This window comes from Hetaerina americana, unplaced genomic scaffold (assembly GCF_022747635.1).
Source record: "Hetaerina americana unplaced genomic scaffold, ioHetAmer1.1.p SCAF_24, whole genome shotgun sequence".
Classification (NCBI taxonomy): domain Eukaryota; kingdom Metazoa; phylum Arthropoda; class Insecta; order Odonata; family Calopterygidae; genus Hetaerina; species Hetaerina americana.
Genome location: NW_027286808.1, coordinates 7,732,217 through 7,744,800, shown reverse-complemented (window position 1 = coordinate 7,744,800; position 12,584 = coordinate 7,732,217). Strand labels below are relative to the sequence as shown.

At 39.3% G+C, this 12,584-nt stretch overlaps 1 protein-coding gene across 1 annotated transcript in view; it reads right to left on the bottom strand.

Moving 5' to 3' along the window:
* Window positions 1–12,584, bottom strand: part of LOC139689460 (uncharacterized) — a 32,406-nt gene that overhangs the window by 2,851 nt on the left and 16,971 nt on the right. The window contains exon 2 of the mRNA XM_071586592.1: window positions 1,482–1,735. Within this exon, the coding sequence (XP_071442693.1) occupies window positions 1,482–1,735 (254 nt within the window). The remainder of the gene's footprint in view (window positions 1–1,481; window positions 1,736–12,584) is intronic.

The following is a 12,584-nucleotide window of genomic DNA, read 5'->3' as shown; positions in this document are numbered from 1 at the left end:
TACCTCTCAGAGTAACACCTCATTCTTCAATTAGGTAGTTAAAATCTTTTCTTCCAATTACATGCAGATATCATGTGCACTTCACTGTAGTGTTTAAGTTTCACATTAGACCATAGAATATGGCTAGTGTCTAGAGGTGTGAAATTTCTGATGCTCCTGGAATATCATATGGCTTTCAAATCACAGCCATTACAATGTTATGGGGAGAGGAATTTCATAGTAAATTACAATTGGATAGTTTTTGTAACACTTTGCATTCCAATTGGACATAAATTATTAAAAGGAAAAGTATTACATATCAGAGACAGAAAAAGATATGTCCATACCGTAAGTGGACACCATGAGATAAGAAAATTAGAATGAGATACCTAGAATACCAGCAAGAATTTGTGACTTGTTGATTACTTTATTTATACTTTACTAGTGATAATTATAATAAGTATTTATTTGGTCAATACTCCAATGGATTACTGAGGCAATAAGATTACAATGAAAGACGACTTTCTGATGCATATATACCTAATTAATTGCAATTTGTTTAAAGTTGGTAATTTTTATCAAGCTATACAAGTTAAGCTATTTTTATCATTCTCGCCATGAATGAATAATGGCCATAATAATACAGGGTGTGGCAACATAACTTCCTTTTTTCTAACACAAAACACTTACAATAAAGGGAGTTTAGTTGCCGCACCCTTTACTATATAAAGATATACGATTAGTTAAAGCACAAAATGGGAGGTAAAATGGAGGAAAATATGTATGTTAATTAAACTCTTTACAGCACATATTTACATGACATTAGAATTTCAACAACCATCCTCATATCATTGACAATCTCCCCCTTTACTTCTGCAACTATCCTTTGGGAGATCCATTCGCAGATTAACATTCCCGGCTGGAAGAAATAATGATCAAAAGCTAACTCCAGCTTTCAAAATTAATTGATCAAATATTAGATGCATCCTGCAATGTTGGCACACTTCTAATGCCATCAATTAGTGGGGTATAGGCAATAGTATTATGACCATGCAGATAATGCTGGTTAGATAGATAATCTCTTAAGAAGGACACGTGCTTGTTCAGAATAGTGAAGGTCAGAGGTACCTATTACCAAGCATTGGTGTAACTTGTGGCATTATGGTGAAAAAATACAAAAACTGATCAGTAGAGTACTCAAATGGTGAGCAGGAAATGCTGCATATGGCACAGGTAACACAAGTAAAGTAACCTTACATTGCTTATAAATGGTGAAAAGTCTCAGATAATCATTATGATTCATTTCATAACCATAAGGATTTCCTAACTTAGCCTACCTCTCGAATGGAAATCTTGGATTTTAAATTGAAGTTGCATTTAAATCCTCATGTCTCAAAAGAGTAGAAGTAACTTGATCTATGCTTCTTTTCCTTTCAAGTACTTATTTTAAACAAAATGGTGGATTTAAATTACACTTATTATTTTCTTAGTCTCTTACTCACCTGGCATAATGCCTTGAAACAATGTCAGGGCACTCATACCACCAGTGCTTCGTGTTGTCATCTCATCTTGAGAACTTGAGCTAGCCCCAGATACTAATCTTCGAGGGCTTCTGGTCATTTCTTGAAAGCCTTGAACTTCAGCCAGTTCATAGCAACTACTCATCAGCTCCATCATCTGATTGAATGTCACTTCCAGAGCTCGCAAATGACTTTTGGCCAATTTATTCAGTACTTCTTCTTTTTCCCCAGGATTGCTGCAAAGTAATTTAATTATTAAAAGAAGGGACTACTCTATTGTTTCTCTGCTCTTCTGTGTCCCCACTTATTAATTTATCAATGGGATATAAATGTCTGGCACAAAGGAGATAGAGAGGAACTCTTTCCCCAGAGGAAGGTGGTTTGGCTGAAATTTGGAATATACAGGTATGTGTCATTTGAATGTCTGCGTTTTTGTGGGCTGATGACATCTTGCTCCTTCTTTTAAATTATTATTTATATCCATGAGACTTTCTTACCAGAGAAGTATATATATAAACCAAAAACAAAGTCATCAACCCAAAGGTTGGTTTGGTAGGTAATGGTAGAGCTCACCCAGTACTAAGCACAATGGCTTGTAAAATTCACACATCAGGGTAGGGGGGCCAGTTCTTTTCTCTGTGCCGGTTATGGTTTCCCAGGAAGATTTGGTACCCCAAAAGCACATAGCTTGGGTGAAGCTGAGGGTGCCCAGAGAGGTTTGCCCGGGAATCGAACATGGGCCCTTTGGTCAATAATCCAAAGCTCTATCCCTGGTCTACCACGACCACTAGGTGTATGTATTTATAACGTAGAATATGGACAAAAATTAGGTGGGTTGTGGAAGTCACTGTGCTTTATAAAAATAGGGAGAGATTGTTTGAAGGGAAAGAGAGGGAGATATTTTAACAATTAAAAATGGAGTAAATTAATTGCATTGCACTTAATTCTTTCAGGTGCTGTATACGTGGGATGAAACGGTAAGAGGGAGCGTGTTTATGGGGTACGAGAATTCTGAAAGCGAGCGGATGAGTGAATTGATGTTCATAGCGTCAGCAGATTGCATGAGTTGGAATTTGGGTGGAGGTGAGCGCGCGAAATGTGATGGGGCCATAGGATATTATTTTAATGTGCAATCTGAATTTTACTATTCATGCCTGCTAGTCTTTTCATAAGATGCTATTAGCGTCTCAATCCAATCCATTGGAAATCGAAAAATTTCCCCGTGGAGCATTTAATTCGTAGGGAATGCGGCGAAAGCACAACGATCTCGTTCCGTGTAATGGTAAAAGTTCACCACTGAGTAAAAATTTGCCAAAAAGAAATTTTTTCAACTTGATAGGGATTCGAATATGATTCACCCAAGTCTGATATTTTAGCCAACCAGTTAGTTCTCCCTCGAGGATACATGTACACTTCCGACATGCATAGGAACTAAATATTTTCACTTTATTTACAGTCCATTTTGAGGATTGCAAGAAAATCTAGGGCAATGAGTCAAAGCAACTTATTACACGATAATTTCGCAGTAAATTACACGAGGACATACTGGTTGGTGACGCTCGCTGTGTAATACTACACGAAGATGGGTAGAGTAGCAAACCTGACCAGCAATTGGGAAATCCTGGTCAACTTGGATATTATCATGGCGAATATTTACACTTTCCATTATATTAGTCGTATTAATTTTAAGCAATGATTGTTATTGCTTCTGAAATATTCGGACTTGTTAATTATGTCAATTTGAAATTATGAGAGTTTTCGCACTGTCTCATTCAGAGGGGCGTTCCATGTGATTCACAGTCTTTGAGGATGATAGCCAACGATGTTCAATGCTACTCTAGGATTTTATTCTGCCCCGTACAACGAGTTTTTAATCAGTCGCCAATTTTCTCCCGCTTCTCAGGACCACGGCCAGATACAATTACTCACCGAACACCCATTACTTCTACCCCAACAATAAGAGTGGAAAGTGTTCAACAAATCAAATAATTAACTGGCTTCCAATTTCAAATGTTGACTCGACTTTTTTAAGTTCAGGATGGAGTTTTTTGCTCTTTGAGATGATTACATCTTTATTTCAGAGATAAATCGAGGAGAAAATTAGCCCTTGGCATATATTACCTTGATAAAGTTATCTAGAAGATTACATTTTCCGTGGATTCGTGTTCAAACAACAAAAGTATGTTTCGTACAATTTTAATATTTATGAATTCCTCTCGTGGCTAAGGTCGTTTATTCAGTGAAAGCAACACAAAGATAGTAATCCATTGCGGAAGTGTTCACGAGCGTGAAGGCTGATGCGCAGAGGAAAGTGGTGCTGAAGGCCAGAGGTTGATGTCTTCGATAGAGGAGATAAAAAGGCTTTCGAGGTCTAAACTGTAACAAAATTTCACAAGAGTGAATGCCGTAAGAGTAGATTAGTGTTCCCCTACCGCTCCACGGACGAGAAAGGGATTATATTGGTGGAAACATTAGGATTTTTTTCCTTTTTTCTTACGGTCACCAGCCCACGAGAGAGCGTGTGCCGTTAACTGCACAATACGTACGTATGAAGGATCGTTGGAATGAATCGAAACGGGCAACTTTCCTCCGTAGAACCGTTAGATTACAATTAAAGGAAATAAAAAGTACTTTGCAAAATATGGTAACATCTATGAAAGGGTGTACCTTTCAAATATTCTAGCTAAATATCTGCCGAAACTGGAAATATCACAAAGCATAACGATCATATTTTTCTCGTAAATCTGAAAGACAGGACCTGACTAAAACGGACCTTGTACCCTGAAATTTCATGAACAAATGAGCTTTATTTGTGTAATGGAAGACGTGAATAACATTTTAAACTTTGGCTTTGACCCTACACCGATTCAAAACCACGAGCAATCATTTTCACTGAAGTTACTTCTCCAGGGCTGTAGGCCTATCAGGGACGTCATTTTATCGCAGTGCAATAGTCAACAGACTTGACCGTAACCTGGCGGAAATTTCGAATATATTGGAAAACTACTTCGTATCCGTGTTCAATAATATCATCTTATTACAAAAAATATAATTACAACAGCTTGTTTTCAACAAGTATACATAAAATCACACAGCTATGATGAACATGAGACCCAGGGGCATCCCCCGGAATAGATCCTGGGCCCTCTGGGAAGTAGTCTATGATTTCACCTATCTAAGATGAAAACCTTCTAATCCAAAAATAAAACTTCCCGTGCGATTACGCTTTTGGAAGATGAAAATCTATCTAAAAACAAGCTCGTACGTTTAATAAATAAGCTTTCTTTTGTTTAGATACTACAATGAGAAATGCTGATTTTTCAAAGGTTTTTTTCCCGAAGCATCCTCCGTGAAGAAAAAACTTCCAACCCATTTAATGTTGCTATTCATTGTGAAATACTTAAATGACCGATGATGGATTCCTGGCTTGTCAGGAATGGATACCGGACAACCTGAAGGTCTCAAGTTCGCTTCGGGTTCGGATGGATGTCGGGTAATAATTTCTATTTCTACAGCAGCTATTCCGAGGTAGAGTGGCTATATTTTTCACTTTGCGACTAGTACAAATTCTCGATCAAAACGTCTATAAGCAAAGATAGTCGTCGCTGAACCTTATCGGAAACCTTTTAATTGTAATTTTCATTGTTAAACTTGCAGGGCATGTGACATGACAATCGGCCTTTGCATACCAAATGTAGGGTCTGGAATGGTTATAATGTTACAATCCCAATTGATGCTCAAGTCAAAAAGATTATAGGGAGAATACCGTAAAAATATTATAACACCTAGGACAAAAATTATTATAGGAACGGAAAGGGTAACACGATGTATACCATACAGTGTATCATATTTGTAAGCATCATGAATATCATAACGTATTTTGGCGCAATCCCATAGAAGATGCTAATTAGAGGTCTTGAGAGTCATAATAATTCTTTCCTAATTTTTTAACTCTGAAAGTCATTCGATGGAAAGGAAACACATTTCATTCGTGACATTCCCCAACCGCTGTTGAGGCTTAAAGAAGAACCTATCTTGGTTGCGGCTTTAGTGATAAGTGCTCATCTTGGCTAAGGCAATGCTCACGACCATGCAAGGCTATCTTTCCTCTTTAAATTTGAAAATGCATTAGTGAACTGTTCCTGGTGTTTCCTAGGAACCTACACCTGGAGAGAGCAATGCAATTCTGAAGAAATAACAGGATGATCACAACCGAGGCAAAGTGAAGAGGTCGCTTGAACTGTGATAGATGACTGATAAATACACTTGATAAAATTGAGTTAGAAAATCGGTACATACCCTCAGAGAATATAATGAATATAATCCTTGGCGAAGCGTGCCCTATATACAATTCTGGCTGGGTCTATGTCCGATCGTTTAATCCCGTCTGGCTGGGAACTATACGGGACTGTCTACCCCTCTGTAAACAAACGCGTACTAGACTGTGGCTTATCGGTTGTGGGTTTGCATTGGCCCGTGAAACTGAAAACGTTAGTTAGCCAGTAACCATGCGCTGACTGCGGTTCGAATTTGGTCCAATTATGAATCAAGAAAGACCATTACACGGTAGACGCTTTTCTTTCCGAAAACTAAAATTTTACTGTTAGAGTAGGTGTATTGCTTGTCGTAAACTCGAAGTTGGGTTCAGGTGTCACTCAATTATGGTCTGTTTGTAAATTCCTAGGAAAAATTAACACAGTTGTGGGAAGTGGCGTTTGGTGTAGGCTCTAACAGCTTGTCTCGCAGGAAGTACGGTACGTCTATCACGGAGCAATATTTGATCGAATTTCACTTTCCGGTTTGAAAACTAACTGTAGAATTTAGAAGTACCCTCCACATGGACTACAACCTTGAAAAGGTGGAAGGACCTTTGCGTTCTGATGACCCCTGGAGCTGTGCTGGCGGGAGCAATGGTATTTACTCCTGGTAGGGACACCCATACCAGATAGGTCGAAAGGTAGGAGCCAGACCAAATGTAGTCCTCGCAGCGTCTGTTCCTCAGTGAGGCGGCTGCAAAGACGTCTGACCCCAGTGGAAGGCCATTGAGTGATGGTGCCACGTAAAAAACACTATTGAGGAAGGCAACGGGGAACAACCTCAAATATTAATCCGAAGACTATTGTCATTGGCGCTAAAATAACTTTGATTCCTGGCAACTATGGGGCTCGACTTATGCTGGGCGAAGTGAGATGGAAGGGTAGCAGAGTTTGCTGAAGCGATAGTTACAGAATAATATTTAGAGGAGGGGAAGGGAGCCAGCGAGGTGTGGCAATAATATTGAGCAAAAAGGCAGGAATAACCATAGTAAACGAATATTATCAGTAGAAGCTAAAGCTGAACCAACGAAATTTGTCATTGTTCAAGTCTGCATGCCACCAAGGAGACATAGGGACGAAGAAGTCGACAGGGTATACGATTAGTTAGAGGATATACTTGCGGGTGTACCTTGAAGGAAGTAATTGATAGTGATTGGGGATTGGAACGCAACGGTAGATGAAGGATGAAATGGCAGTAAGATAGGGGAATACGGTTTAAGAACAAGGTATGACAAAAAGGAGAATGCAAAAGAAATCTGCAGGAGCAAGGACTTAGCCATGATGGGCACATGGTTTAAACACCACAACAGGAGTAGGTGTCCGTGAAAAATGCCCTGGGAATCAGACCAATATCATTTACGTAGACTACACTATGATCATGCACAGATTTAGTATCAGCGTGAATAATGCGCAAAGTTTTCCGGGAGCGAATGCGGATTCACATCATAATTTAGTGCTAGTGAAGTGTAACGTCAGATTCAAAAGGATAAAACGGGGAGGACGGTTGAGTACATGGAATGTTGACGAATTATTCGTAACAATAAGGAAGGAGTATCAGCAGGCTTTGCAGAAAATCATTAGTGAGGAAAGGGAGTTGAGCAAAATGGGAATATATTGAAAAATGGTAACATATCAAAAAAGGGATACCGAAAGCCGCAAATAACAGTATACGAAGATGAGAAGATGATTTATAGAGATTATATAATTATAATAAGACGAGAGTAGGAAAAGGAAGAATGTTGATACAAAATTAGGTAAAAGGAAATGTAAGAAGTTGAATAATTATACTGAGGCAAGGAACCAATAGGGCAAAAGAAACTTGATGGAAGATGCAGTAAGAGGATGTGGAAAGTTTACGGAAGGGTGAAATAGGTGCGCTATACAGGAAGCTGAAAGCACGATCAGTAAATAAGAAGTGAAAATCCTTGCAAACACTCAAAGATAAGTCAAAGAAATTACTGATTGGACCAGGGAAGATTAAAGAGAGATTGAAGGAATATAAAATGGATGTATATGAAAACTCTGCCAGGAAGTGAAGTGATAATCTTTGTTAACCGTTGAAGATAAGTCGGCTAAAATAATAGTTGAAAGAGAAAAGAACCATGAGAGATGGAAGGAATGAATAGAAGAAAGATATGGTAAAGACATCAGACCAGCAAGCTTAGACATATAAAGATAATATGACGTAGTTTAAGATAACTTAGGTCCAGGCGAACTCGACGATGAGATAGAAAGGGCATTAAGGGACATGAAATTAAATAAGTCCGTGGGGGTAGACAGCATTCCCGAGGAACCACTTAAAAGTTTGGGAAAAGAGGAAGGAAGAGTTTGGACTAATTCGCAGCATTTAGGTGGAAGGAATTTGGTTGGAAGATTTCGTCAGATCAGTGCTAGTTCCCATCCCAAAAAGGGGAAGGCAGTCATATGCATGGATTACAGAAGAATTCGTTTGATTTCGCACGCACCTGTAGTGGTTCTCAGGAGCATTAATAAGAGGATGGAGAGGGGGCAAATGACTACTAGAGTATGATCAGTTTGGGCTCAGGAAGGTGAGGCACGGAAGTGAGAGGCTCGTGTGATGCGATAGCAGTAATGATATTACTAATATAGAGGAACATAGAATACAATCGGATGCGTCTGTTATTTCGATTTCGAAAGCTATTGATAAAGAGAGTTGGGTAAAATTAACGAATGTACTGAAGAAATAGGAGTGGATTGGAGGGATAGGAGACAAATCCGCAACCTAAGCATGACTCAGACTGCACATGTGTGAGTGGCTGAAGGGGAGTCGGTGTTAGGAGGATGGGTGTCCATTATCACCAATGCCCATCCATGTATATGCGGAGGAAATGGTTAAAGGCGTGGGAATAACTATAGAGGGGAATGAAAGTCAGTGGGGAATAATTAATCTCAATTTTTGTATGGCGTGGAAACATAGTCATTGAAGAAAGATGACAGGCGTAGATTGGAGGCTTTTGAAATGTGGGTGTGGAGGCTGGAGAAGGTGAAGTGGACAGAAAGGAAAACAAATGAAGTACAAGTTATGGTTGGGGAGGGGAGGGGATTGTTGGAAGAAATCATAAGCAGACAGGAAAGATCGATTCAGGGCATATTGTGGGCAATGGGATATTGAAGACTGTGATAGAGTGAGGAACGTTAGGGGAAGGAAGGGGTAGAAATAGGACAGAGATGTTGGACGAAATGAAGGGAGGAAGGATGTATGCGGAATGAAGATGGATTATGTTGTGCTCCCATAATAGTCGGGATGTTTCATTTCTATTTTTTTGTTTCAAGATCGCCGCGAAGTTTGCACCTGCCCAATTCCCAAAAAAACTTTCCGAGGGAGAATTAAAAAGTTTTTCCACGTGCTTCAGTGCTCAGAAAAATTACAAAACTTTAAAATAAATAAGTTTCCTAATGATAAGGAAAAAACTGGTTTCGCGGGATCATTTCCCCAATCGATCAATTCGGTTATACTTAATTTAATTGTTTTTTCATTCCTGACGACTCAATGGAAAATATTTTGGGCTTGTACCCTAAACAAACTTATGGAATATAAAATATAATGGAGATTCGACGGAAAAAGACAAGGTGATTTTAACGGGTGCAAACTCAATTCTTACGATTTTTGGCAATTTCACCCGAGCTATCGAGACGCCTACTTCCTATGTGAGAATATAGTGTTTTTATGAGCTCATATTAGACTTGACAGCGGCAGTTGCCGCAGATATTCTGAATCATTAGAAGTTGCAACTATTAGATGCGGTGACCAAGATATTATATCATTTCCGCCATTAGGAAGGAGTGGATAAGTTAACGAGAGGTGAGATTAAAAGGAGCGGAAAAACTGCAAAGTGAAACTTGACCGAGACGTCAAGAGGTCCTCAAATTAAATGAACAACCTAAGGACGGAGGACTACAATTGAATCGACATGCTTTTGACTTAAATACGAGTAGATCCCTCTCGTCCTTCGTTAGAATCTGGACGGCTACTTAATAATTATCATCAATGAGGCAAATATTACATGAGTAACCTCTGACTTTGACTTAACCTGATGATACGCGCATTTGTAGGTCACTGATGGGGAATTACACGCGGTTAAAATTTGTTATCCGTCCACTTTAGTTAGACTGCTAGACGGGAATCATGGTGACCAATAAAATACGACCGCCTCCATCGAGTTAATCTTTATAGTGCACTTAAGCGATTAGATTGAGACATTTTTTGGCCAAAGTATCTAATTCACGCGCCATGAATTGTTTAATCATTTATCTCCCAACACATACACACACAAGAAATTTTCAACAAAAAGTGATCATACATTTGTATTCGCAAAAATTATTGTGCTAACATTTAATAATTTGTTTTCTCGATAAATAACGCTATAACGTAAACTTGGTACAAGCTTCATTGATTTGACCCCAATGTTGTACCAGCGGCAGCCATTGCTAGTTAAGACAAGTTCAGTTCGCCAACTCCTGCTTTTGATGATGAAAAATGCTTTCCATGAAGATTTTTATTCATATATGGTAGCATTAAAAAGTAACGTGAGGCTAGATTTAGAGTAAAAGGAGAATGAGCAATATGGTCTGCATTGATTTTCGCGAGATAATCTCGATTTCGTGGTGGCTTTCATGGAGCTCGCGGCGCATGAACACAACTGCAAAGCAATGTTTCTGTTACCAACATTCGGGTAGAAAGCTACAATAACTAGTCCTCTGAAAACATTCTTAGATGTAAACTTTCCAACTCACATACTGAGTAATGTAAGCAAGTAACATGTGCTGTATCTTTCATTTGCAAATTACAACACTGTGTTGAGCATTGTCTAGCAATGAAATCGGCCCCCTAATATCAAACTTCCTACTGGTCTTCGGTAAAATTTAAATATCTCTCGGCCATTAATTCAGGAAACGAATACAATTAAATTAACTAAAGACTGAAATAGTGTTTAGTGAATATTTAGTTAATATTGACAATAAAGTTAAACTGTTAATGATGTAGTACCAGACTCATCTTACAGTTTTATGGGAAACGTAATTACTTCAATTTCGCTCATACCTTCTAGCGAGAACCTTTGGTAGTCTCTCTGAATTCGAAATAATTGTATTTCTTGTCGGTCACCAAAAATACTATGGAAGAATATGGAAGCGACTGTCGATTTGTTCAAGCGACGTAGAATGTAGATCGTGCTTCGTAATTTCGACCAGAGAATCTATTGACTAAGGCACAATAATCCCATTTCATAACCAAAGAGCACTGAAAAATATTTTGCCACGGTGACTTTGCATGAAGTTCACTCTCTCAGAGAAATACCGTCCCTCAGCAAATGGCACGTGCTTAAAATTAAGGCTCAGCCTCAAGGTCCACCTCAGGAAATTTTCGACTAACGTACACCCTCACAAAATTCCAAAATAATATCTCAAGACCATTCCATTGCAGAAAATACGATCTATTGTCAAAATACACGCCAAAAGAGATGCGCAAAATAAAGAGGTCAGAGGCTGGGTCCCAGATGAGCCAGATCTTCGTAATCGGTGTCGGCGTTTCCGCTTAGCGGGTCAGAGGGGTATGTAGGTCACCAAAAGAGTATCATCCACATGGCGGCTGGCAACTTCTTATGAAAATAAGGGGCAGGCAGAATACGTACCGCCATGATCCAAATCACTTCATTTCTACGCGAGCCACTCAGCTGAGTGCTTCCTTACGATCATTCAAATCCAACATCTATGCCGTGAGAAGAGGGATAAGACTACCTAACGCTTACATTATCTATTATTGATCAAACATTCAAATTCGTTAGTTTAAATTTGGAACCACTCTTAAGGAATGCTGTGTTGTATCAGAAACCTTCGGTCGTTAAAGTCTCCAGTTCTCCAAATATTATCACGGCAATTGAAAAAAATTTACCTGCCTCTTCTCATTTATTAAGGTCGTAAGAATTCTCCCATCCTCACCTGAAGTCTCCAGCGCACTAAGTTGGAATAGGGCCACGGAAACTTCCACCTCCCTGCTTGCTACGAGGGAGCAACTAATTTACGCCTTTAAATGAAAGGAGTTGCTATACTGGAACTTTTGCGTGGCAGTAAATGCAGTAAACATTGGCCCTGACTAATTTCACTAATTTCTGACACATTTATGAGCACTTTGACTTTTCATTCGTAAAGTAGATCTAGCAAGCTCGAGTACTCAGCCAAAACCTTGGCTTGTTGAGTACTCGAAAAATAGGTGAGAATAGTCTAAATGCAAAGACTTGATAAACACGCAAGAAACAAACAAGAACTTCGGGAAGGACATATGAGCGGTTGAGGCAACGACCCAAATCCATTAACTCCCAAATTGCTCCGTTGCACTCATTGCACCGTTGCATTGCATTCGTTACACGGGAGTGAGTAATGGAGCATAGGGTTGCCTTTTATGTTGAACGATGGGGTCTGACAGGATCTTGAAACCCCTTTTTCCTACAATTCAATGGACGATTCGAACAAACTAAGGAAGACCAGCTTGATTCATGCAACCATCACCTCACAGCATCTTTTCTTACATCACAAGCTGTTCTGTGTTTATCAAACGCCGCATCATCTTAACTTATGCTTCCGGAATTAAGACTATTTTGCTAAAAATCTGGGTAGTAGAGGTATTTAGGAGAGATGACCGACAGCTGAGGTCATTTGCCCCATTAGGGATGGGCAGGAAAGGATGGTGGACGGAAAGGTGGGGAGAAACCCGGCGTCGGCATTAGCCTACTCTTTACGAAAGGCGCCAAGG